At 36.2% G+C, this 26,987-nt stretch overlaps 1 protein-coding gene across 1 annotated transcript in view; it reads right to left on the bottom strand.

Annotated features, from left to right (window-relative positions):
- LOC142350401 (intermembrane lipid transfer protein VPS13A-like) overlaps positions 1 to 26,987 on the bottom strand; it is a 229,852-nt gene that overhangs the window by 161,891 nt on the left and 40,974 nt on the right. Inside the window, exons 2-15 of the mRNA XM_075402248.1 lie at positions 24,839 to 25,002; positions 24,033 to 24,218; positions 23,598 to 23,687; positions 18,497 to 18,623; positions 15,163 to 15,328; positions 14,529 to 14,936; positions 13,968 to 14,134; positions 12,839 to 13,348; positions 11,671 to 11,945; positions 10,980 to 11,238; positions 3,138 to 3,471; positions 2,280 to 2,791; positions 1,886 to 1,992; positions 631 to 1,766 (exon numbers count right to left, since the gene is read on the bottom strand). Of these exons, the coding sequence (XP_075258363.1) occupies positions 631 to 1,766; positions 1,886 to 1,992; positions 2,280 to 2,791; positions 3,138 to 3,471; positions 10,980 to 11,238; positions 11,671 to 11,945; positions 12,839 to 13,348; positions 13,968 to 14,134; positions 14,529 to 14,936; positions 15,163 to 15,328; positions 18,497 to 18,623; positions 23,598 to 23,687; positions 24,033 to 24,218; positions 24,839 to 25,002 (4,441 nt within the window). The remainder of the gene's footprint in view (positions 1 to 630; positions 1,767 to 1,885; positions 1,993 to 2,279; positions 2,792 to 3,137; positions 3,472 to 10,979; positions 11,239 to 11,670; positions 11,946 to 12,838; positions 13,349 to 13,967; positions 14,135 to 14,528; positions 14,937 to 15,162; positions 15,329 to 18,496; positions 18,624 to 23,597; positions 23,688 to 24,032; positions 24,219 to 24,838; positions 25,003 to 26,987) is intronic.

Raw genomic sequence — 26,987 nt, 5'->3', positions numbered from 1 at the left:
TCAGTTTATTGAAAATAAACTTGAATAAAGCACTTGGTGGAGCAATTATAGTGCTAAAACAGGTGTCGTTCTTTTGTACCTCTACTAAACTATCACCAAGAAATGTCCAAATGTGATATGGACCCGCTTGAGAGATCAATTAATATTCACGAAGGACCAATACAAACCAAGGTACAGATCTATGGTACAACCGAGACCAGAATCGCCTTGAGATTCAATTGACTAAAGCTCTCTCTCTCTCTCAATAATTGAAACTTTCCTTTTATTCCATCTTCTTTGCGATACTATAATTTAGTCTTATTAAATTTACATTTTTATCAAAATCTTGTTTCTTTCTCAAATAGACATCTAACAACTAACTTCTCTTCTCAACTATATTAAACTTCTAAAACAGCGGGTAACAACGCTCCATTATTCAAATACTTTGAATATTGAAAAACAAAGATCACCTCGATCTATCTACTCTCACCATATAGCATCGCAGCTATAAAGAGCTAAAAATGAGCAAGTGTAATCAATCACTCATTCAAGCAATATATATTGATTAAAATTAAGATTTGGCATATGCAATTGGCAACTCTCCAATTTCGACAAGCATACACAAATAAATGAATTATTTCTACAGCTTACCTAACAATAGCGCCAGTACTAATTTGTCTTGAATCATCCAAAATGCAATCCATCATATTTGCGTGGAAAGTCATATCACCGTCCGACAACATCTTAAGTTTCACATTCATCGTCAGCAACTCAAACTTCGCCAGATTTGATCGAGGGTCGCGTTTCACTAATCCGGAGGTCAGTTGAATTCTGTCACTGTACAATTGGGCACATACAGATTCAATACTGAACTCCGCTTTAAAGGTGACCAATTTTTCAGCAGGTTTCGACACAGCTGCTTTTGCGACAGCATTATCAGAGCCCGATACCCGACGACTCCGATTTCCGCTTCGATTCCCGCTTCGACTCTGAACGCTACTTGCTCTTGATGACTGCTTGCTCAACCTTCCTTGTTTTGAGAGTTTTCGACCTCGCGATTTCGTAGCCGACGACGGCCGAGAAACCTTTTTGGCTGCAGCATCGACCTCACCAAAGTTCCCGAACAAAATCTCGTAGCACATTTGAACGTCAGCTTGTCCTAAACTGGCCTCTAAGCGAACGATCTTGCCATTAACTTCTAAGCCTGGCTGGTCCGTTTTCAACAGTGGTGTGAGGTTTCGAACTAAATCTAATTCCATCACAGATGGCTCCAGCAAATGGCATTCCGCTTTTGATTGACCATGGTCATCCAAAATTGCTCTGGTAACATTTACATCTTGTATCTTCAAATTCAAACTATCCAATATTGCCTTCCCTTTATCAGCCTCGACAAGCTTGAAATCATTTGCAATTTTCATCTGACCCAAATTTGCGTAAATAACCTGGTCGCTCATTGAGTTCTTGGGAATAACAAGCGACGGGGCTGATATTTCTAAATCGAGCTTAATTCGGAAAGCTTTGTCATAAACAGTTTGGGCCAAATCAGCGGTATCTTTAAGCACACTAGAACTTGCAGCTTCTAGACGTTTCTTCTCTTCTGTAAAGTGATTCGTAAACTCGATGAGAGAGTTAACGAAACGATGGACATACACAATTCTTGGTGTTCCTGTTTTGAGTCTGACTGTGAGGTCGCTTTTACTCATGTCGTGATATCCTTCGCCTTTTGTGGCCGTGAAGAAATAGATAACTTCGAGTGCAAATACTTCATTTCCACTGACTTTGAAGATCTAAATATACAGAGAAAATTGGCAACATCGTTATCATTCATCATTCAGAAAAACTACAATCATTCTCAACAAATGCAAAAAAGCACATGTTCCTGGTCAGTAAAAGGATAAAAACTTACATTTGGATAGATTGTATTTGGAATGGAGTCCCTGATGTTCAGACTCTCGAGTGAGGCCTTGAATGTTATGGTCTCAGCTGGGACCACTTCCACGAAATACGACAGACCTGGAAAACAGAATTCATAGTTGTCGCTTTTTTCCCTTTAAAACATTTTTAGGACCTTCCGAACATTCTTTCAACAATTGCACGCAGAAATAAAGGAAAAGCTAATGCTTTTTCAATAATTTTAATTGAAAAACCAATCGCTAATATTTTCCAAATTGAGATCCAACTTATAACAATTGGCTCAGGAATTAAACTAGATAACGGTCAATGTCTACAGCAGTATAACAAAACCTCCTTTTCTCGTTTAGGAAATATTGGCGTGAAAATTTTTCTTTGGCTGAACGTACCTTCAAACCTCATATTTGCAATGTCTCTATCAACACTGTCACAGGACACTGCGATCTCAATCTCTTTAATCGACGCCCAGTACTGCAGTTGAATCAATTTGGTCTTCCGTTCTCTCGCCAGCATCTGGTTATACTGGTCAATCATATCCAGGCGACTCACAACATCTTGTCCAGATGCATCAGTGTTGACAATATCTGGAACTTCAAGTGTCTGCTGAATCAATCCTTCACCATCTTCGGTAATTTCGTTTGGTTCTTCTGGAAATAGCCGTTCGAACAAGCCTTTCTGGAATTCCAAAGCACTCAGTATTGCTTCAAGATGCAATCGGAGCGCGACTGTTTGCACTTTTGTTTCAATTTGGTACTCAACCGAGTTGTATTCCGTGTGGAAAACGGGCGACTTCCGCTCCGCTATTCGAATGTTGACCTCCACAAGTTTCTTTCTGTTTTTTGTATCGCCTTCAGAAGAAGTCAATTTTGATTCGAGGAACTTCAGATTTTCGGAGCCATGTCTATAGTGTGATAAAAAAGACACTGATAATTAGGATTCGACACATCAACTACAAAGTACACATGTTTCAGTCTATTTTTGCTTGCTAATTTTTCCAAAAATAATCTAAAATGAACCAATTTTTGAAAAAATCTAGTCTTTGACAAGGTACAAAAAACGTTGCCACAAACTGTACTTTGCAGACGTGTCATTACAAATTGCAAACATGAGCTCTCCAAATTTGGAGATTGATCGAAAAGGCTATGGCTATATATGTATGAGGAATGGGTTTCCATTTATTTATAAGAAAAACGTTCAACTGACACAAAACAGTTATTAGATCATCTTGGCTTTCAACTTTAACTAACTTAATTTGAAGATGAACCAGAGATACGCTTTCTAATGACAAGGTGATCGGTATCTCGTAATTCTTCTTCAACAGTCCAATGTAGAGGTTGTTCAACTCTGCCTTTAATAGTGGCTTCACATATCCCTCACTTCCAGCAGATCCGGGCTGGATTCCAACTGGGGTTCGATCCTCCATTAGCAGGATCGAAACTTTATGAATAGTGTACTTTACTTTGACCATTGTGAGCTGCTTTGAGGCTGGAACAACTTCATTTTTGGAAGCTTTGGGATCTGATTGATTGGCAGCGGCTAATGGGATGAAGGCTTCCAGTTGGTCCAAGTGTTGTAAAACGTCTAAAAAGAGTTCAGAGTTACCATCCCAAATATAGCATAAAAGGCAAGCAACATTCAGACAATCATTAACGCGCGACGCAGTTCTGTTCAATCAACAAACGTTACTCTTCTAGAATACTGTTCAAACCCCAATTTTTTTGGGTGGGGGGGGGGGTGGAACTTTACGCCAGGGAAATTTTTTTGTTAAGATCCCCTTTTTGTTTTGAGATAGTACATCTGTGCGCGTGTGTGAACAATTTGTCGGTGTATGCACGCACACGCGTGAATCTGTGTGAGATAGCGTGTGTGAGAGTGATTGTGTGCGTGTGTCTGTGTTTGGTTATGATCGCGCGTGCGTATGTGTGTTGTTGTTGTGTTCGCGCGCGCGCGTGTGTGTGTGTGGTGTGTGTGTTTGCGCGTGTGTGTGTGGTGAGTGTGTGGTTTGTTGCGTGTGGTGTGTTTGCGTGTGTGTGTAAGTGTGTGCGTGTGTGTAAGTGTGTGCGTGTGTGTGTGTGTGGTTGTGTGCTCGTGTGTGTAAATGTAAGCATCATTTTTATCTCGAAATTGATATTCTGGAAAAAAGGCTGAAATTCGTATTGTAATTTTTTGAAAGTTTATCTGCTTGAGTTTCAACAGCTGTCCAGCTCTGCTTTTTTGATTGGTCAAGGTGTTTTTTAATTGTATGCTGTCAACTACCCGAATGACTGTTTTTTGAAGTGCACGGCGAGCGATTATTTGCGCCACAAATAGCGGCCAGCATTACCAATCCAAGCAACAATAACAAGAGGCCATCCAAGTTGCTGTTGATGCAAACACATCAGATATTAGCGAAAAATGACGTGGCATTTGTGGTAAAAAGAGCTGAACTGATGGCAAAAAAGTGAAGTAGAACAAATCAAAATGCACAAATGACGAGATTACGTCAAGATTTATGGTTTCATGGAGCGCACTGATTCGGAGATTGGTAAAGCGGTATACGAACGACCTAAGGAAACTACTACAAAGTTTTTGGAACTCTATTGTAAATAACTTGGATGCAAAAGTAGATTGTAAAGACGTATCAATTGCACTATTGTAGAATTCGCCTGACGAATGGCAGAAAAATGACGTCATGAAAAAAGCTTCGTGAAACTGACAACTATATAAAGATATACGCAGATCACAGTAAACTGCATCTCAACTTCCTCAACTTAAGGAAATCGGATTGTGGGCGTCTTGCTTAGTGGACACGAGCAGGAACAATTTTCTACACTGTGCCTGAGGTTAAAACTATAAAATCTCCAAACTATATGATGACGGAATCAAACTCCATTATGATATAGATGATGTTATTAGGTGTTTTCGCCAATAAACTCACATAAACTGCGACTTTAAAAAGGAGACGCGACCCCAAAATTCACATGTACTAGTACTATATCGCTGTTTTGATGAAAGTCCGATCATTTAGATCCAATTAAAATGATTTAGACAGCCTTATTTTACGCTTAGAATCACATCCTGCAATTATATGTCTAACTGAAACATGGCTATATGTAAACGACAATCAGAAATGTTCTTTAGTAAACAAATACTCCATCTACTTATCAAAAACTCGTGAAATTTTAGGAGGTGGGGGTGTAATGTTTTAACTCCGCAACGATATCAATCATTTACACGAAATTCTTACGGAGTTTCCCGAAACGCTGATGGCGCTTGGGGAGTAAGGAGGATATAAGTTTACGGTAGCGTTAGTTTACAACACTCTACTTTCTAAATAAACTAGAAGTCATAAAAATTATTCGGAACTTTCTTGATACTAATAGTTCCAAATCAGAACCTTTTGTGGTGGCTGGGAATTTCAACATAGATTTTAACAAAAGAAATTCCCTCGTAAAGGATTATGTTTACTCGATTAGAGCAAATCTTGTAACCACAAACCCAACACGTGTAAAATAATCAATTGCTTTGTGCTTAGAGTATTCCATCTTCCAATCTATTGATAACTACTGTGTTAGTGTTTGGGAACATCAAAGCATTGCTGATCATTTTCCAGTGATCTTCAGCTGAACCGTTAGTATAACTCCAAGCAATAAACAAATGCACTCTCCAGATTGCTTATTCATAGATCATAAGATGGAATTATCAAAATACAAAGATCCTCAATTCAGTTGAAAAAAATTTCTTAATGGTATATATATCAGTCAAAATGTAGATGAAAGCTTTAACTTGTTTAATGGCAGTTTCCAAAATGTAACTAACAAGTATGCTCTCATTACAAGCAAGCTTCTAAACGGCCTGAGTGGAAAAAATCAATGGGCAATAATGACCCAAATCTGAATTCTTGCAATGAAAGTAGCGGAAAGGAATTGGAGATCGCCGAAACATTTAACCAATATTTTACTTCGATAGTCCTTACTTTGAAACATAACACAGCGAATGTCCACCACCCGTGCTTTAGTGAAGTAAATTAGTCCATCTTTTAGTATAAATTGACCATTGATGAAGTAGAATGGATGAATATAAAAAATGTGTACAAATTTTTCAGGTGATGATCACATTTGTAATACTCCAGTGAAAATAGTAGCTACCAAAATTTCTCCCTCTTCAACAAGTCTGATAAATGAATCTTTTGTGGAGGTAATACTTCGGACTCCTTTGAAAAAATCTAAAGATGATCCGATCCATAGCAGGGATCCAAACTTGAAAACAACTATAGGCCAATACCTGTGCTAACTGTTGGAAGTTTTTTTGAAAAAGCGACTTTCAATCGCATCTACAATTATCTGGAAAGCTTTGAAAAGTGTTCTTGAATCATTATGGTTTTAGAAGTAAACAGAGCACAACAGACTCTCTAGTAGATTTTACTAAAAGAGTATGAATAAAAAAGACTATTTTCTTCTTTTTAGATCTGAAAAAGGCTTTTGACACCACTGAATTTGATATACTACTAAAAAATTGCAGTGTTGGTGTAAGAGGCAACGCTTATAATTCGTTTGCTTCATACCTTAAAAAAAGAACTGAATTTTCTCTAATTGCCTTGAGCTCAAATGTGGTGTCCCGCAAGGCACGGTCCTTGGCCAAATTCTTCTCCCAATTTATATAGCATAGCAGCCTCAAGTATGTAAATCTCATCATTTTACTCTTTTCGCCGACGACACAAATCTAACAGCTGTTGAATGTGAAATTAGTGAAATTGAGGAAGATCTGCTGAATCAAAGAAACTGGTTAGCTGCAAAAAAAGCTCGGCATTAATCACAAAAAACAAGTCCAACTAAGCTCCCAACTGGGCTTTTCTGAATTTAAATTTTAGTTAAACGTTATAAATGAGAGCAGTTCTTGTTGGAAATACCTTGGTGTTTTTGTGGACAATAAACTAAGTTACGCTAGCCACGTCGATTCAGTCTTTTAAAAATCTCAGTAAGCATTGTGGCACATTAGGAAAGTTAAATTTTATTTCACGTAAAAAAAACTGATTGACTACTAAAAGATTAAGTTCAATAGTTCAGTTCTCGTATATCGCTGCACTAAATACTCACCATTGGCACCATTTTTAACTTAGAAAAAGTCCTAAAAACTATCTACTTCAGGAAAGAGTCTGATCATTATGAGGACGTATTTCTCACGAACAAAATGTACACAGTATTTGTGCTAAGATCTCTGAACAATCTACACAGTCAGAGCTACTTTAATGCACTCTTCAAACTCTCCAGGTCCCAGCGTTGCATTCATGGATAGTTTTTTAGTCAAGTTGATGAATCATATTTTAAAACAAAAATACTTCGACAATCAATCACCTGCAGATCTACGCGCTCTTTTAATATGCTTTGCACATTGAAATAATTCCAGAAAACACTCATTGAAAAATCTAAAAGCAATTTTTTTCATTCATCATTCAAGGATACTTACTTAATAAATAACGCCGAGCTAAAAAAAACTTTATCGATGGACTTTAATAGTAGCTTATAAGCGTTTGCTGTGCTGGAACACAAGTGGGAATGACAGATGGGATTGCAAAAAAATCACAGTGCAATTAGATTTTGTCGATTGTTTGATGTTACAGCCTAATTTTTTATTTATCTTCTCATTGTCAGAACTCAAGAGGGTCACCTAACACAGTATATTTGTCCACTCCAATTTTTTGTTTTGTTGAAATTATATTTCTTGAACTGTTCTGATCTTATCATAAAGGAGAAATTTATTTTTCCTTTTTTCGTCTTTTCTGATTGGGGGAATGAATTGCTCTAGAACAACAGGTGGGGGCAATTTAATTTGGAGATGTAGCTGAGGATTTCTTGGGTGCAAAAAAATTTGCACCTTCGAGCGGTTCGAGCAACAAACTTATTTCAGCATGAGGGCAATTTTAAATCACTCAAAATGAAGAAGTGAAGCGTGAAAAAAAAATGGTCAAGCAAAAACTTTTGCATAAAAAAGACCAACAAGTTTACAATAATTGCTTCAAACTCCGTTTGAGAGCGACTAAACATATTTTTCTCTAAATAGTGGATAAGAGGGGGCTGAAAATTTCATGGTTTTTAATCGAAGTACTTACTAAGTCTGACGTACGGAAACGCTTATTGAAATTGAAAGACCGGATTGTGCAAACAGTTGATCATGCACATAGAAAATCCACTGTCGTTAAAGCAACTGCATAGCATAGTTTTAACAGCACTTAAATCTTTTAATCTGTTGAATTCACTCCTTTTTTGTACTATTCAATATTTACACCCCTTAAAAGGTACTTGTAGTCTTTTACTACTAGCAAGAAAGCAAGACGAGGTCAGAAAGAGGTCAATATATAAAGCTCTGCTGATCTTGTGAACAGGAAAATCGTCTTCAACTCGCAACCTACGTATATTTTTCGGTGAACAAAACTACAAGACAGTTTGGGATATGAGTCAAATAAAAGCCAAACAGGAGTATATTCATCTTCATCGCTAGGGCAACAGTCCAGAATTCCGCGAAAACGTTTTTAAAAAACTGTCACACAATCGCGCTAAAGCATTCACATGCAAAAAATATATTTTCCGAAAAAAAAATCGCAACAGTGAGTGAAAATAAATTTCCTAAATAGTAAGATAGTAAATTATCCAAGGTGCCACTACCCTCTACAATGAATGGGTTCCCAAGAACCATGAATACAACAGAGTATGCTATATAAACTCCGCAGTAGACGTTTTAAAACACTGATTGGTTAATTAATTGGAATAGATTCAGCGTTGCACAAAATCTGATCGCAACTACAGAATAGTTCTTACTCTTATCCAGTTTTCCTGAAATAAAACAGGCCAAATTGAGTTAAGACAAACTTTACCATACAAATTTTGGGAACTCCGTTTGAGCCCCCCCCCCCCACCCCCAGCTTAGTGTGAGCATATTATTTGCACCCCCTCACCCCCCCCCCCCCCAGACGCACGTGCCATTTTTTCACATATTGATTTACTATGTAATGGTACGTGCTCTGTAACTGAGGCGCGCATAACGTACTTGGGGGAGAGGAACAAACGGAAAAGATCCAAATTTTGTACTTAACAATTGTTGTGAAAAGCCGCCCATTGGCTTGATTGAGAGATCTTTCCTAGTGACAATTTGAGATCAACTTTTGAACCGTAGTTACAAACCAGAGGATTGTTTCAATTTTATCGGAACAGTACCAATTTTCCCCCAAAGTCAAATCATATCGTTCATTGGTTAAGACACTCATTTGCCCCCAATATTTCTTTGAGAAGAACTTTTGACGAAAGTAATGTACCGTCCTTCCTTTTGCGATACTCCGTAAGTTCATTAAACAATTTCAAGAGTTGACTTTCAGAAAATTTCATCAACATAGCCGGCAGACTGCCGGAATAGCTGCGAAAGAATAGACTTGCGTGCCGTAAAATACAGATAGATTTGGAGAAAAGTCCATTAACCACTAGGTTACACTTCCATGCTCTATTATATTACAAACAACTTTGTTTTAGCAACAGACATAAATTCTGAATGCGAGCAATTTAGGTCACGCAAAAAGAAAGAAATCAAGTGTCAAAAAATGACAGAAAACGTGAAGCGACAGAATGTTCAGAACAAAATGTAAAACGAAAAAGAGCGTCAGACAACAAAACAAAAACATAGCCGGAAGAATTCCAGAAGCAACTAGAAGCGTCAAAACTTCACAAAAAAAAACATAATTGCAGCTGAAGCCATAACCTTTTGTATTAAACCATTAGCTCATTACCTTCCCAGGTCTGATCTAAAAATTGGTTAAATTAAAACCACTGCCACCAAGAGAAAAGACATTCAGCAAAACTTTATATTATTGAAAACGTTTGGAAACGTTAAAAAAGTCCGAAATAATTAGAATCGTCAAAAAATTGATAGGCTAAAAAGCTGACCGGGCTATCAATTGCTCTCAATTAATTCATCAATCTTGTCTCTAAGATTGCAAAAGCAAACGGCAGATAATAATGTTAGAAACTAAGTTAAATTTTTCAAAAAAGAACGCTCAAATTTATGAACCAGAAAACCACAACAATTGGATTTCTAATCACCGCAAAAAAGACAAAACCAACACATAATTCTTGAAAGTCAAAAATCAAATAAGATCAAGAAAAACGAATACATTTCATTGCTCAGGATTCGAGACATAGAAAAGACAACGAGTCCTCCGAGACAAGGATCCATCCTCCTGAACAGAACAAAAAAATAAAAGCAGAATTCACACAAACGAAACATTGAAACATTTTGCAAAAAGCTGGCCAAAAAATTTTTAAGACTGTTTTTATGAAAATTTTAACTGTTTTTCCGCAAACTGAACGCCAAAAAAGGAAAGAAATTTTATTGAAACGAACTTAAAGTCCCTCATGTTGCACAAAACGACTATTTCCAGTAATTAAAACCAAAATACAAACAAAAAACTGAGAAAAGTTGAAAAAAAACTACCAAAATTGGATTGGCATATGCACAATTTTATAAAACAAAATTACTTCGAGGTAGAAAGAGGCGTTGAGTATATGAATTATCAAAGGGAACTTGCCATATTAACTGATTTTTGACAAATAGACGGCTGAAAGGTCCAAAAATGATAAAAATTAATAGAAAGAAAGCCAAAAACTAACTAAAAAAATCAAGAGAACCAATTTCGAACTTGAAACGCATTCTCAGGCTCTGCAAAACACGGTGGTATCAATTTCCGAGGTATACATTTTAATATAGCATCGAATGAAAAATACCAAATTACAAGCAAAAAAACTGGGCCACTTAGACGAAAAAACGGCTAAAAACGCTTATCTATATGTGCCATTCTGTCAAAAATACTTTTCAAAGTCAAAAAGTCATTCATTAAACGCAGCGCATGATCAAGAAACTTCTCTCGCTCAGAAAAAAAGTTCCCGCGGCAATTTTACTTACTTTCGCTTTCAGGTCAAAACAGCGTCTGAACGAATACTACTTCCGGTAAAAAAACCAATACTATTATTCGAGTCGTAAAAACCAAGAGCACCGCAATATAGCTCCGCTCACCTTACAGTTTCGCAGCTAGAAAAAGTTTGTATAATAAGTTGATATAATCTTACCGTCGATTTGTGTCGCCTGTTTTCCCTTATACACCTGAACACTAGGCTTTTTAGCGATATTTGCATCTGCTGGAACCACAACCGAGTAGTCATCGGTTTTTGGAAACTTCAAATCTTTCAAGAAGATCATCAGGCGAATCATCCTGAGATCAGAGATCTTCACAGAGAGATCCTGTAGTGCTCCTGCAACTTTGATTACAGGAAATTCCGGGTCGTCCATGACCAGACATTTTTGCAAATTAAATGTCAACACGATAGGCTGAAACAGGAACAGTCAACAGATTGCAGGTAGCTGCTCCCATCAATCAAATCTTCGACTTCGCAAATTATATCTTTTCATAAATTCGGAGCATTGATCGATCGACGATTAGCATTACATGTAGCCTTATCATGAAGCTTTTAATGTTCAAAAAATTCAGCAAAATGACCAGTATAGAAATCTACAAACAAGCTCTCTGAACTTTACGTACCACTGAACCTTTATTCTCTCAATTGGAAAAGCACTAAAAAATACCAGGGCGTTTTCAACCTAGAGGATCGGAAGACGGCTCACTGCTAGTTTTCCCGCCGTCAAACGTTGTCATTGGTCTACGCACTACAGCTAGAGGTTCTTGTCTTTCAATGGGCATATCAATCTCGCTTTATCATTATAAAACACAGGTTATTAAAACTTTCTTTATAAATTGCTTACCTTGACGAGAGATTCGGAGGAGTCTGGATTGAAGGCAACTTCCTTCCAATTGTAACTTTGCTCCAAGTAGAACAGCTGTACTTGGCTAAGTGTACAATTATACCTGTCATACGGCTTGTCTTTAATCTCATCAAAAGTATTTGTTTTCGTCAACTGCTTCGCGCTCATCTCTGTAGCCGCTTTGGCAGATCTGAACGCTGATTTCGTGTTCTGCGTGACAACTTGCAAACTTCCGGTTTTGAAAATGACCACAGGTTTGTCCGGTCTAATTTTACCTGAAAAAAACGCGCATCTTTCAGTCTTTTTTTACCTCATACACAATAAGTTCCTCATGAACAGCTGTAGTTAAAAAGACCTATTTCAAGCCCCTTGGAATCGACTTTAACGATCATAAGTATGCTGTCAAGCCTTCATTTTCATTTTATGTACATCCATATAAAAATCAATAAGCTTTTAACAAGCTTGCTTTTGGTACCAAAATTGCAAAGGTGGCTACAGACTGGACTCAATCATCGCTTTCTTTATCTGGCTTTCGAAGTTTGAAGCAAGGTTGCGTGACTCTGCAGAAGTACTTCCAAATTTTGGCTCAAAAATCTAGAACCGCTACGTTATTCTTGATAAACGCCAGAAGTTCACAGTGACGTCAAGCAGAATCACGCAGCCTGTGGGCTATAATAGATAACTGAGATGATATATAGACCAGAAATTATTTTTCATTAAAAAAGATTGCCTCAGGTCTGTTTCACCAACCACATAGAATACACAGCTATAGTAATTATTATAACACAATCGAATCAAAAGAGAAGGAAGGAGAGCACGTCTGGTTCTGAACAGAAATGTGATATCAACTATACAAAGAAAGTACCGTCTCCTGATAAACATACAATTAGTATTTAAACCTTTCAAAGATTTTTCATGAGAAGCAGCTGGACAAAATTTAAACGAGATTACATATTGACAACTGACTGAAATACTTTCAGTACTTGAAATACTTATGTAAGCTTTCAGTTAAGAATAGCCATCACCTTGAGCAGAGGAAAGCATATTCTCACATTGGGGTTTCACAGATTATATCAATTAAAGCTGTAATAACTAGACCACAACAATACATCTAGACATCGTAAATTACATGGTGCGTATGGTAAAGTAAAAGAACGGTACTCCTTACCTTCGGCAGGTATCAGAGCAAATGAGGGTTCCAAATCGACATCTAAGAATATGACCTTGTGCTTCTCAAGTAGATACAACACACCAGCTGTTGAAGTATTGCTGAATTTTTTCATTTGTCTGTTAGCTGCGTCTTTCACGTCGTCAACAACCAAGGTCGGCTCATGCTTCGTTTTGAAGAAATCAATCAAGTTTTGAATAGTTCTGCAATCATACGTTACCTGCACAGATTCGGATCGCACTCGAATAGCGAAGTCGACATCAGTATTTGTTAAGGGATTCATCTCGAAGACGAGAGAAATCAAAGACTTAGCTGAGTTCTGCTGGACAATCGAGAGAAGTTGAGGTGTTTTGGTGTTCCTCGGATCATCAGTTGGTTCCAGACTTCCGTCAATTTCGAGACGACCCAAGTCGAATTTGGCTTTGAGATAATCGGGCGTGGGCTGCCGAATGAGCGACGTTTTCAGATTAAGCATGCTGATCTTTGAGACGTTTTGCAATACACCTCCACCTGTAAACAGCACTATACTTTTTGAAGCAATATTGCTATATGGAACAACTATCTTTCCTTCAGAAGCAGCTCAAAAATAGGCTTAAGAATTTGGCGATAATTGCAAGCCCGAGAAATCGACCACCTCAACGAGATGTAGATTGCGAGCAAATTATCTGTTTGTACTCCGAAAATTACCTGATCTGTGAGAACACTGGTAAACAATCGTATGCCATAAAATTTCGTGAAACGTAATCCTTGATCAGAAAATGGAAGATTTTGATCATGATTAAGGGATTTCAATTTATTTAGAAATTTATTTATATTTAAATTTGTTCAAAAAATTGATTTACACAAGGATGATTTTAAGTGTTGCAGAGGTGTTACAAAAAGTAACAGCAGAAATTATTATCAGGCACAAAAGAGTTCCAATAGACAGAATAGTAGCAGGCTTCAAATAAAATTTTTCATTAGATTATTAAAAAACGAACTTGTTCTAATTTAACAATAATAGTATTCGATTTATAAATTTCAAGCATGTAAGTTTAACAAAGTGGTTAATTTTAATCTCCATTTTTAAAAGTCAAACAGAAAACCGACGAATGATCAGTAAATATTAGGATAATGCGACAAAACCTACCCATATCTTCAGCTAGAGCAACAGAGAACTTTTTGAGCCCCACTCCTATCTCCATTTGAATGAAGTCCTTCGGCATGAGACTGTAATTCATCATACCACTATCTTCACTGTCGTCATAGCCTAGAGCCTTGTACAGCTCCGCTTTGTTCTTCGAGTCGTTCATCCCTGAGATTACGTTTCGACACTTTTCCTATAAATTCTTTCAAGCCACTCACTCTTTGTCGGTTAAATATTTGTCGAAACGAGATGTCGAAGAGTACGGGTGTCAATGTTTTGTTATTTGTAAAAAAATTTCAAAAATTAAATCATCAAACGCGCACAAATCGATGCAAACTTAAAACTTGGAACAAACTCTTCCTTCCTATGGAAAAGAAAAGATCTTCCTATGGAAAAATGGATGTACCTAAAGAAATTTGACAATCTCTTCCTTTTATAGTGAGCTTCTTCGAGGTAAAGACCAAAAGTTTGAAGCCTAAGCCGAAAATTCCCTATATGGTTTTTTTATTCTAGAAAGATGACACTTTTCGACAAACTTATAAGTGTCAAAACGTCATCGTTCCTTTCTCTATTTCATTTTCGACCGTTTCCTCAAAGGACTCGGGTGTCGATTCCGGCTCAGACTTGCTTTTCTTTTTCGAACTACCCCATCCGAACCAGCCACTACTAGATTTTTCCTGCTTTTTCCGTTTCTGCTCCTTCGCCAAAGCCTCTTTTGTCAACTTCACCGACTGTTGTGCAAGTCGTCGACAGAGATCCAAATCGAAGACGTCCAAAGTTGCTTCTGCTAATGTCTTCTCCATTTCCTCAGCTTCCGTCAGTTTGACGTTCGACTTGCTAGAGTAGATTTTTTCCATGATTTGCTGGTACTTATTGCAGGTGTCTCGGTGTCTTTTGATGTTCTCCCATTTCCAGACATCAAGTTTGGGTCGGACTGTTTTGACCAAAATACATTTGATGGCGAAATCCCACCTAAGCAATCACGAAAACTAAACATTCCGGAATTCACGGTCAACATATATAAAACAGTAAAAAACATCCTCCGCAGAACAGAATACGAGCGCATGCAAGTTTAAAAATTATTCATATACAAAACGGTATAATAAAAAAACAGTACATGCATTCAGCTGTTTGAAAGAAACCGAATTTGCGGAGCAAATTAACAAAAAAGATCAAAAAGAACCAATTCATTGCTCACTTTGCTTTTGGACTTGACAAGTCAGCAGGTCTGAACTTCTTGTACTTGTTCTTCATTCGCAGCAAATCAGTCGACTCTATAAGAGCAATGGCTGAGTGGACCTGAGTCTTGCTGGCTGCAATTGCCACATCATGGATAACCATGTCAATGTACAGCTGGGCCTGACCTGATAATAAAAATGGTAATTTACGAGAACTCTTAGGATCTGTTAAGATCTGTCTGTATTTGAGATCACCTTGAAACATTTCCATCATCTAACAATAATTTATTATAAATAGCTTCCATAAATTCTTTTACTAAGCGATCCAATTTGAGACGAAACATTCAGCTTTTTCAACGGAGGAAAACAATTTTTTAAATTTGATGATTTGATCAAATTTATTGTTCCGACCCTCTTGAGGGGGGAGGAACTATATACTCAAATGGGGTTTTTTTTGTTCAGTCAATTTTGACCGATCGATATATTCACCGTAGAGAGTTGAGACTGGTATCATTAGAAAGCTTGTCCAGCGTAGAATATGGAATTAAAAAGATTTTTTTGATTTTCGTTTTTTACAGGGAGTTATCAAGGTTTAAACTTTTGAGAAAATAAGAGTGAATTCCGTTGATTTTATTCACATTTTCAGGAGTTTTCGCCAATTTCCGACTACAATTTCGCCAATTTTGCGAAAATTTGTTAAAATTTTTTTAAAACATGTTTATTGATTTTATTGCTAAAGACAAAAAAAATATTCTAGGCTATTTCTATTTTTTCAGAGTTCTTCATCAGAATAAATCAGAGTTCTTCATCAAAAACAGCACGAAATAAGTTTCTTTAGTCCACTTTGATTAAATTTGCAGGAAGTACACACCCAAAAACCACCAATACAATCTTTGTAGACTCAAAAGGGGGCCATTTCTACTTCAACTTCTGTTGGGAGTGCTCCGTAATTAAAACTTTGCCGTTTTTTGCAAACTTAACTCGTTGATTATCAAAAACGCGGCAATTATTTTTAATTTTTTAACTAACAAAATATCTATCTCTATAACACTCGGAAATTAAGTGTTCTTAATTGAGGGAAAGCATTAGCAGGGCTAGTTTTGGACCAATCGTGGAAAGTTACAATCCAAAAATAATTCGGATTGTAATCAGTCGGTCTTTTTATAAAAAAAAAAATCGATCTTTTTTATATTATTTACATAAACGAAAATTTCAAATCAAAGCTCACTATTGATAGGTTAATTTGACGTCCTAATTAGCTCCAAAAAAGTTTGTCTAGTTAATTACTTGACAGCTTATGGTCGTTTTGACTTTTAAAAAAATTTGGATTTTAAATGAATAATGGCTTATTGAACTTTGCCTCCATTTTTCACTTAATTTGGTCAACTTGTAGATTATTGTCAGCAAAGAAAGAATGCTTTCTCTTTCTACTGAATTTAAATCCAATAATTATGCGGTTTTACGCCTTAAATTATGGTTTTCTTGCTTCGATACTACTAGATTTAAAATCTTATTTTATTTTTAGGTATTTGCCCGTTTTTCACACTTTCTAAATTTGACACATTATCAAGCTATTAACCGTTCATATATCACATTATTGGCGTTCAAAATAGAGCACAATTGATAAAAATATGATCCTTGAAAAGGTAGATTATGGTTTTAACGGCTTCGACACTACTTTCTTGAAGAATTTCAAAAATTTTTTTATCTTTTTACTTTGTCTTTTAGTCGTACAATAACACGGTTATGCTTATTTTCCAGTACAATAACACGGTCCTATTGGTATTGAAGGAAGGATAGATAAGCAGATATTTGGATATTAGTAGATAACTGATGGCTTTCACATTTGAAAACAATTGTTTTACAAAAAAAAACACGTTTTAACTTCACAATTTTGTTCAATTTTTTCTGTTTGTTAACTAGTCTTGTTAATTACAGGCCAAATATGTCATTTTTGTTGTCAAGAAAAGGTGTCAAAAGGGATTGGGGTCACAAAATCTAAGGTTTTTCTAAAAATTCGTTATGACTTTTCTGGCTTCGACACGGGTTTTCCACAAAAAAAATTTAATTTTTGATCTAAGTAGTTTTTGACGTTCTTTGTAGACGTAAGACATATTCTAGATAATTGCACGTCTCAAGTGCTTCCCATGGAAGAATCAACGAACCTATTTAATTATTTCATTTTGTAGTTAATGGCTTTGATCTCTTTGGAAACAATTTTTTTTCGAAAAAAATAGTATTACTTAATTTCGCCTTTTTCTTTTTGTCTACTTGTTACCTAGTTTCAATAATTATAGGTCAAATAATACTTCATCGGTGTCCGCCGAGGCTGCTATCAAACATATTTTAGGCCCAAAGTATGGCTTTACGGCTTCGAAAGCGTTTTCTGACAAGTTTTAACTGATTTTTTGTTTGTTCTCTATTTGTTGTTATTTTCTATTTGCATTAACATTGAATACCGACAGTTCTTAATTCCCGTATGTAGAAGCATTGGAAAATTTAAACCTATGGGACGTTTTACTTGATTTCCAATTGTTTTCATTACTTTGAAATTAATTGTTTTTTTTTTTAAAAAAATGAGCGAAATTTCCAACTTGTTTTCAACTGTTTTAACAGATTTTGTTCTTTATTGTCTAATTGTTACCAAGCCTTATTATTGACTGGTCCCATATCTTTTACAAGTTATTTTGTTTAGTTTCAGTTTCATCTGACACTATTTTGACTTTGATATTAAGTTTTGTTTTTAAAACGGACATAAAGTTTTTGATGTAATTAATGTTTGTTGTTGTTGTTTAATTTTGCTGTTCATCTTGACCCGCTTTCTTAATATTGGCATATCTCATCAATCTAATGCTTCCTTCTTTTTTTACTCCACAGAGTTATTTGCTTTGGAGGCTATCTTTTCGTTCATATACAAATCTTTTTTGAAAATTAATTGAATTTTTGGGTTTTTCTATCTGTTCCTCATTTGGTAGAGAATTATGTCAAAATTGTGGATGAGCGGGGTCGGAACCTTATGTGCGATCGCACATTACCGAGCCTCCTTGTTGATTTGATTTCCAAAATACTATTAATCAATGCTTGCGTGATTTTCAATAATTTTTTGTTCTGTTTCAAGTATCTTTAACCTTTTGCTTATAATCTAAACTAAACTACTTGTCTTGAAAAAAAGAGAAACAGTTACGATGCTTTAACAGCTACAGCCCAAAAACCGGAATCAAATTTCACTATATATAAACCTAAAGGAAGAAAGCAGTTGCACATGATTAAATTCTACTCAGCGATGGTTAGAAATTGAAATAACCGGAAAACACTGAAAGATTCAATGCTTTCAATACATTTAAATGGTGTTACCAGTTTTGCATCGTCGAGGATTAGGCACAACCCATACTCGTGCATCTGCAGATAGTGGTTTGACTAAGTATTCATAAGCAGGTGGTAGACGACCTCCCTCTTTGGCTATTGTCGCCCTCAGGATACCCTAAAAATTTGTATCTCAAAAGACCATCAAAGAAATGACAAAAGTTGCAAAAACAGCAATTTAAATGGTCGTCGCATGCCCGATTGAAAGCAAACGAAATCAAATTAAAGCTATCAAGGATTCTTCAAAATATTGTGCTGTACGAATCCCAAAATGTGCTCCATAATAATTAGTTGTGCTATCAAGCTTGAATGATCACTTCAGACAAAAAAGGCGTAAAAATCGAGGTTCATAATTTATCCGCCCTTTGAGTTCTTAATTTCATTTCTTCATGCAACATGCAAATAGCTAACACGTGTCAATATCGAATGAGCAAAAAGCTACTTCGTTCAAACATTCGTTCATACACACTATTGTCCGGGAAATTGCGTCTCAAACGACTGGCGAGCGGTTGAGTTCGTCGGTAGTTAGCTGCACCATACGGAGGCTAGCTTAAGCTTAACTGAGGAGGGATGGAGGTGATGGAGAGGGATCCGCCATTCACTAAATGAATTTTTTAAGCAGTTTTGGTGAATCACATACTTAGCGACTAGGCGTACTATTCTAATAAAACGTGTCTACGATTCTACGAGTTACCATCAACTTAATGCCCTCTGGGCTTTACCACTGAGAAGCTGACACGTCTTTTAATCAGTAATGAAATCGACGAATATTTCCATTACTGATGAAATTACCTATTTGGTTTCAGATTTCTTTAAGACAAACCCTTTTTTCTTAAAAAAGTCATATTCCCGGCAAAAACATTTTCACGAAAAAATTCAGCTCTTCAGGAGCTTTTATATGATACCACCCATATCTTCTTCGCTCGCAAGAACATTTCGAGGAATCAAGTGAACAAACGCCAGGCTTGCAACGAGCACCTCCCCAAACGAGTTCTGAAGAATACGGCGCTAGCTATTATTGACTCACATGAAACCTGCTAGCACCACAAACAAAGTTTCTAAAAAAAATTAACGCCGAAATTTCACTGCACGCAGTCACGTTTTTTAGAAATGTAAATTAATTTTTAACAAAATCTTTGTAGACACTATAACCAGTTGCAACTGGATCAAAAAATTACACTCAGTAATAATTGTAATAATTATTGATCTATTATTGTTATCACAGCAATTCAGACAATAAAAGATATTTCTCTCCTGATGGAGATATCAGAGCCAAATTAGTTCAAACTATTTCAAAATAAACAACCAAACAAAAAGACAAAAACAATAAAATTCAAGGCCCCAAGAATATTTGCAGAAAATTAAAAATCATTTTTATAAGGAATTACAGCAAATTCTCAATGCCGCATTATATTAAAAGACGTAGTGCCGCATTATATTAAAACTAAATCAATTGCAAACAGAAAACGAACAAAAATCTAAATAAGGCTAAAATCATACAATGTTTTAACAACTGATAAAGCACAGGCAAATAGGTTTTTAGGTCTACAGGAGAATGCTAGAATCATGCATGCTAGAATGTGGAAATATTGTAGAAAACATAGTAAATAGAAAGACTAAATGAAAAAAATGCAGTAGAAAACCAAAGCATTTCATTATTCAGCATTCCAGGTTTATGAACAAAAAAATGTCATCCTTCTTAACAGAAAAAAAAGTAAAAACAGTTCAAAGAATTGAAACATTAAAATATTTTTGCAAAACGTCAAATTTTTCTAAATCGCTTTTAATGAAAGGCTCTTTACTGAATTTCAAAGATTTTAAGTATAAAAAATAACATCAAAGGAAAGTGAAATCCCTGACGGTGCACAAAAAAGTAATTAAAACCAAATACAAAAAAACTGAAAAAAAAGTTCACAAAAACGGCCAAACTCGGATTAGCATGTGTCTAATTTTATAAAACCAGAATACCTAAAGTTATTTAAAAAGGCATCCAATGCACCAATTGTCAAAGGGAAGTTGCCAACAAAAAAAAAGTAATTAATGAAAAAATGAACAAAAAATCTAGAAACGTGCGCCCAATTTGAACTTGAAGCTCTTTACTAGTCACTCAGCACAAAAGGAAGTTGCCATAAGCACTGACTTTCTGATTTTTGTAAAAAAGCAACTTAAAAATTCAAAAATGAAGAAATTAAAAAGCCAAAAATTAACTAGAAAATTTAGAAATATATGCCCAATTTGAACTTGAAACGCATTATTAGTCTAGAAACTACCGAAGAGGGTTACATAATAATACAGAATCCAACAAAAATTAATTCTACTTAAAACTAAACTACAAGCAAAAAGCAATCAATTGGACGACAAAACGGCTAGAAACGGTTTTCTATATGCGCCATTTTGTCAAAAAACACTTTTCGAAGTAAAAAAAAACTCACTGAACGCAGCGCATAATCAAAAAACTTCTCTCGATAAAGAAATAATTAGTCCACACGGCAATTTTACTCATGTTCGCTTTTAGTTCATTCAAAACGCAGTACTTCCGGTAAAAAAACCTCAAAACCATCATTTTCAAGTAGTAAAATCACACACGTTAACAATAGTTGCTTTAAATTTCGTGCGAGAGCAGAACTATATTAATGTGAGAGAGGGCTAGCGATTTGAAAAAGAGGGACTGGATTTCAATTTTAATGAAGAGATCGGATACTTTCAGTCGGTTTGTTGAGTAAGCTATTCATTTGTGAGTTAAAATTCAGTTGCGACATTATTGTGTTTGGTATTTCTTGTCAGAGAATTCAATTCATCATCGCATGTTTATTTGCAAGCACCATAAGAAAACTGACCCATTTTGAAGTCATACTTTATTTTTCTTTAGTATCACCGATGTATAATTTAGAGGCCCAAGAAATCGTCTCTATAAATCAAAATAATTTTTTAAGCAGTTGAAATAAAAAAACAGCAGGACAAGTCCTGACGTACAATTCAAATAATTTTCATTGACTTAACAGAAAACTAGACCTAGAACGGACTATGAATGGCTTGGAAAAACCATTTAGAAAAAATCCTACCCAAAAAATTGAAAAAAAAAAACCAGTAAAAATTAAAGTGAAATTGCCGCATGTGAACAAAAAACCACTAGCGAGAGAGTGAATTTTTGTTCAAACACCGTTTTCTCACTCCACTTTAAATTTAGAGCAAAAAAATCACGCCGCAAAACCGCTCGCTTTTTCGAGCGGTTTTGCGGCGTGATGTTTCGGCGTGACCAAAATCACTACTCCAATTTGACTTCAAAAATCATGAAAATGTGTGAACAGACCTTAAAAAACATAGCCGGAAGAATTCCGGAAACGACTCGAAGTGGAAATCCACTTAAATGCCATCCAACTACTCATCAGACAGAACGTGCCTGCAATAATTTACGATTATCTTGAAATAATACCCTAAAACAAAAGTAAATAAAAAATCAAATCTTTTAAAGTATGACAAAAAATCTAATCGAATTCTGTCATAAATTGATACCCCCAAAAACTATCTCTGCCACAGTTACTTCGTCAATACAACCAGTAACTATTAAAACCACTTAGATTTTTTTAAAATACTTGCAGCCAAATCATGAAAAAATAAGTTGTACAAACAAGTTTGACTAAAAAACTGGAAAAAGTTAATATTTGTTAATGTTACAAAAGCACATAAATCTAAACAAAAAATCTTCTCAGCCGATAGGGTACCCAGATGCTCGCAAAACAATAGGCAAGTCATAATAGGATAAGAAACTTGTCTATAAAACAGAAAGAAACCGAAAAACTGCAAAAAATTAAGAAAATTAGTTCCAATTTTCGACATTTTTCGTCATATTTCTCAACAAAAAATGCTTCATATCCACAAAACTGTTAACCACGTGTTAACTAAAAACCGCTCAAGTAATAGGGGTATCTTCAATACCCATTTGAGGCAGTAAAACAAAACAATATTGAAAAGAAATCGTACAAATTAGCCCAAAAATCAGCAAAATACATGAAAAACATCCGAATTAGCACAAAATTCATATAAATTTTCAGAAACCTTCAAAGCACTACCAAACCCAGCCAAAAATTAAAAGCAAATCATAACCAAATCTCTTAACCCAAAAAATGAGAAAAACTGCTTCAAAATGCTGCACGTGAACAAAAAATTTCGCTCGCTAACAGAATTTTTTTTCACACCTCTATTTCTCGCTCTCTAGAAAACAACGATATGAACAAAAAACCACTCTATTTTCGCTCCACTCTTCATTCTGTTCAGCAACAAAATCACTCCTATTTCTTTCACGTGTTTCATTTCCCGCTTCAAAATTCAATCCAATAAAATTGATTTAAAAAAAAGGACTTCTCCAATACTCCTCTTCGAGTCGTAAAAAAGACAGAGCCCCAATACAATTCAAATTCTTTGAATTGTAATAAGCGTTCAGTCTAAACTAAAAATGACGAAACCAGTACTGTCAACCAAAGTTGCCATATGAATACAGGCACAGCTGCAGACCGATTCTCAAAGCCGCAATCCAGAAAAAGGATAAGACGGTTTTCTGAAAATCAGGATTTTGGGAATTGCGTATAGTGGTTGGGAAACATGCACCGTGCCATAGGTTTGCAAGGCTTCCAAAAAATACCAGAATAATAGGGAAGGTACAATCACAACAAACTCAAGCATTAATACGTACCAGGTACTGAAACAAATATCCCATCACTGACTTTATCTTTGATCGAAAACTCCAATTTTGAAAAGATGCAGATTTTTAATAAACTTGGCCCATTTAAACGTATCGGCCAACCGGATCGTAGGAATCAGTATAACCTATGGTCCTAATAAAACTGTAATAGAATCGATATACCTGTAACTGTATCGACGTATGTATCTGCAAAGAGAAGTCTTAGACCAGCCAATTAAAACTACAGCATGAATGAGAACATCAGAAGAACAAATACGGTATATGATAGTACAATAAAAATATGCAAACTGTTTGTGATCTTTTCCCCCAATCCCGCATCCCTATAAGGGGTAGTTACAATCCACCTAGAGAGGGGGGTGTAAACAATTTCACCCTTTGCTTCGATTAACCAACCTTGAGAGATTTTCTGTCAGCAGGAGGTTGTTCTGAGTAGAGTTTTGAATTGGTAGTGAAGTAGAAAGCCAAGCTCTGCAATCTTGCGACCTAAAATGCTCACTGCATAATCAACTGTGATTGAGAAGAGTCACATATATACCAATAGTAGCACTCAGCGCCCTAGACAGCAACTGATAATTCTAGAAATTTGGCTCTTGCAACAAATTCATAACTTTTTTTGACATTTCTGTTTACGACGAACGTATATATTTATTCAGTATACTACACTCAGTCAGTACTTGTCATGTTCATAGAGCGCCTGCAACTTACTTTTGCAAATGCTATGCTCACATTTAGATTGACGATTCGAGGATAAAATTTGACAACTTGATTGATAAATGTTGAAAACTTTGAACAATTTGACACATATTATAACTTCAGCTTTGCACAAACCTTGAAGAAAACATCTGAGGATTGAGTCACAAGTGTCTCCTCCCACCTCTCATTGCATGTCTTGAGAGTGAGGCTTTCTAGGGATACCCCCAGGGACACTTTGCACGAGGGGTCTGTAGATGCATCCTCCAGTCTAACGTGGATGTTGTTCACTGTGATCTGCAGATTACGCACTATCGCCATCACCTGAAAAATTCACCATATATCAGACGGTAAAGGTCAAAGTTTCATACTTATACTTCCAAAAATATGTGTTATATACTATGAGTTGCATTTATAAAGTCACTAAAGAGCAATTGGGATCTATTCTGTTTGCCCCCCCAGCTTAGTGGGCTTATATTTTTACGCCTCACAGGCGCACGTGCTAGTTTTTTTTACATACTTACGTGTTATATAACATATAATTTGTAACTGGGAAGCGTAAAAAAGACTGGGGAGGGGGGGGGGGGGCAGAATAGATCCAGCAAATAGGTTGCAGGCAGTGATTTATCACCTCCATATCTTCATTCAATCCACATAATGATAACATAAATCACACGTCAGATCACAATTAATACCCAAGCAGATCATCCTAAGTTGTCCAAATTTCGTTCGAGAGCCATCAATATCCATCACCGCTATGTGAATGTGTGTAGGCTATAACTTTCAACTATGATAATTTACAGAACATAGAAAAAAACACTTACGTTTCAATGGTGCAAAATGTAGACTGATGAAAAGCAGTGACATGGTTTGTTTGATCAACCAGCCCTTCAAAATGATTTTCGATTCAAAAATAAACTACACAAAATTTAAAATAGGTATACCTGTCTCAGAAGGAAACCGTCCTTCTTGTTCTGTGCTTCCGCCACAGACTCGGCGGACTCGTCCGCCTCCACCTTCTTAGCCCTCATCTCCTCGATCTTGGCCAATGTCCTCAGCTTATCTTCCACTCTCCTCTTCATTTTGGTGTCTTTGTCCACCTTCACAACTGCAGAAAAATAAGACGTCTGCAGTTAACATAATCACGGTATAACTCTTCAATTCACATGAAACCAATATTGTTAGGCTGGAGAAAGACACGAAATGAAAAATTAGTAGCGTTCATTTCTCCAATCTGATTTCCAGTCTAATGATGGATGATTTTAGCCTAAAAATTTTTTAATTTGCTGAAATCAAGTTTCCGAGAAGCGTTAAACAAGTCACTACACAAGTTCTTAGCAAGAAATCTTCCGCAAATAAGAAGTTCATGTACAACCATTAACAATCAAGTTTATTACAACAGTAGTTTCCAGAGTTTGTGAGTTTGAATTTGAATTTGTGACCTTGGCTCTAAACTGTACAATGTTACTGGGGTACGAAGCCATTATAAACACCGCGGAGGATTTTTACTGGCTATTCCTGATTTCTATTACTTGTCGTTGAGTACTTCTGGCTAGCCACGTTTGCAGTTGTTATTGGACATTGTTGCGCAGGAAGGTAAGTTTTGTCTGAGAGGGGGAAAAGAAAGAATAAGTAGGTAGAAGAGAGAGAGAAAAAAAGAAACTTAATTAAGCTAGAACTGGACGAAGAAGGGCTGAGCATCAATCAGCTAGTCTAAACAATCAGCAGGTCCAATGTGCTTTTGCAGTTGTTCTTTGGACATTGCCTTTTCTTTTCTATGAGGCGTAAAATTGTTTCAATTTTGTTCATTTGTGCGCTCTTGATGTAGTCTTTTGCCAGTCGTATCTGAATGTTTCTTATAGTAGGTGAATTAGATTCTTCATGTAACTTTTGCACGTATACCATCGAGGTTTCCTTAAACAAATTCTTAGCGCTCTGTTTTGCGCTTTTTGCATGATAGAGAAAACCGCTTGCGATTGGTTGAGCCAGCAAGCGTTTGCATATAGAAATAAAGGCCGGATCCAGGACTTGTACAGCAGTAGTAAACTTTCCTGCTCAACATTGAGGTTGCTTAGACGCCACAGCTGGAAGATTCGCTTGTTTGCTCTGGTTGCGATGTCTTTACAATGTTCATTCCAGTTTAGGTGAGGCGTCATGTTTATTAATAGGAACTTGGTTTTCGCTTCTTCAATTTGGTTTCCATTGATGTTTAGGCTGAGACTTGTTTGTCTTTTCGAAGGATTTCTGAATAGCATGTACTTTGTTTTGGCGGGATATATTTAGATTTTCAGCCTATCACACCAGTTTATGAGTATATTGAGTGAACCTTGGAGTTTGCTTTGTATTAACTGACTGAACTTTGACCTGTAAAATAATGCAAAGTCATCTGCGAACTGGTAAATTTCTGCTGGAGTTTCTGGAATGTTAAGAGACATAAATCAAGAACAATATGGGCGCCACAACGCTACCCTGGGGAACTCAGGCTGTTGGTGAGAACGTCTCGCTTCTTGTATTCTTGCTTTTTACGTAAACGTTTCTTTGTGAGAGGAAAGAATTCACCCATTTTATGATTTTCTTCTGTATTCTGATTTTGTTAAGTTTGTCAATCAACCCTAATCTCCAGACTGCATCAAAAGCTTTTTCTAAATCGAGGCAGACGAGTCCCACCATCTCGGACCACTGATATGCTTCACTTATATGCTGAGTCAAAACAAGGAGATTATCAGTTTTGCATCTGTTTGCTCTGTATGCACTTTGTTATGATCCAGAGACTTTGTTTGCTTCACAGTGGTCTAGGATGAGATTTTTAACAACAGTTTCACAGACCTTTGCAATACAATTGGTAAGGCTAATTGGTCTGTAATTTTCTGCTTTCGTCCTGTCTTTTTGAGGTTTTGGAATCATTGTTACTTGTGAGTCTTTCCAAACGCATGGTACGTAAGAATTGTTAATTGAGCAGGAAATAATTATGCATATGAAAGCTTTAATGTTTTTTGGTAGCGCCTTCAGTAGTTGATAGCTTATTTTGTCTGGCCCGGGACAGGATTTTTTTGTATGTTTCAAAATTTTATTGAACTCTTCAACGTTTAAGAA

Source organism: Convolutriloba macropyga, chromosome 12 (assembly GCF_964194025.1).
Source record: "Convolutriloba macropyga chromosome 12, txConMacr16.3, whole genome shotgun sequence".
NCBI classification, from domain to species: domain Eukaryota; kingdom Metazoa; phylum Xenacoelomorpha; order Acoela; family Convolutidae; genus Convolutriloba; species Convolutriloba macropyga.
This window is presented reverse-complemented; position numbering and strand designations above follow the sequence as displayed.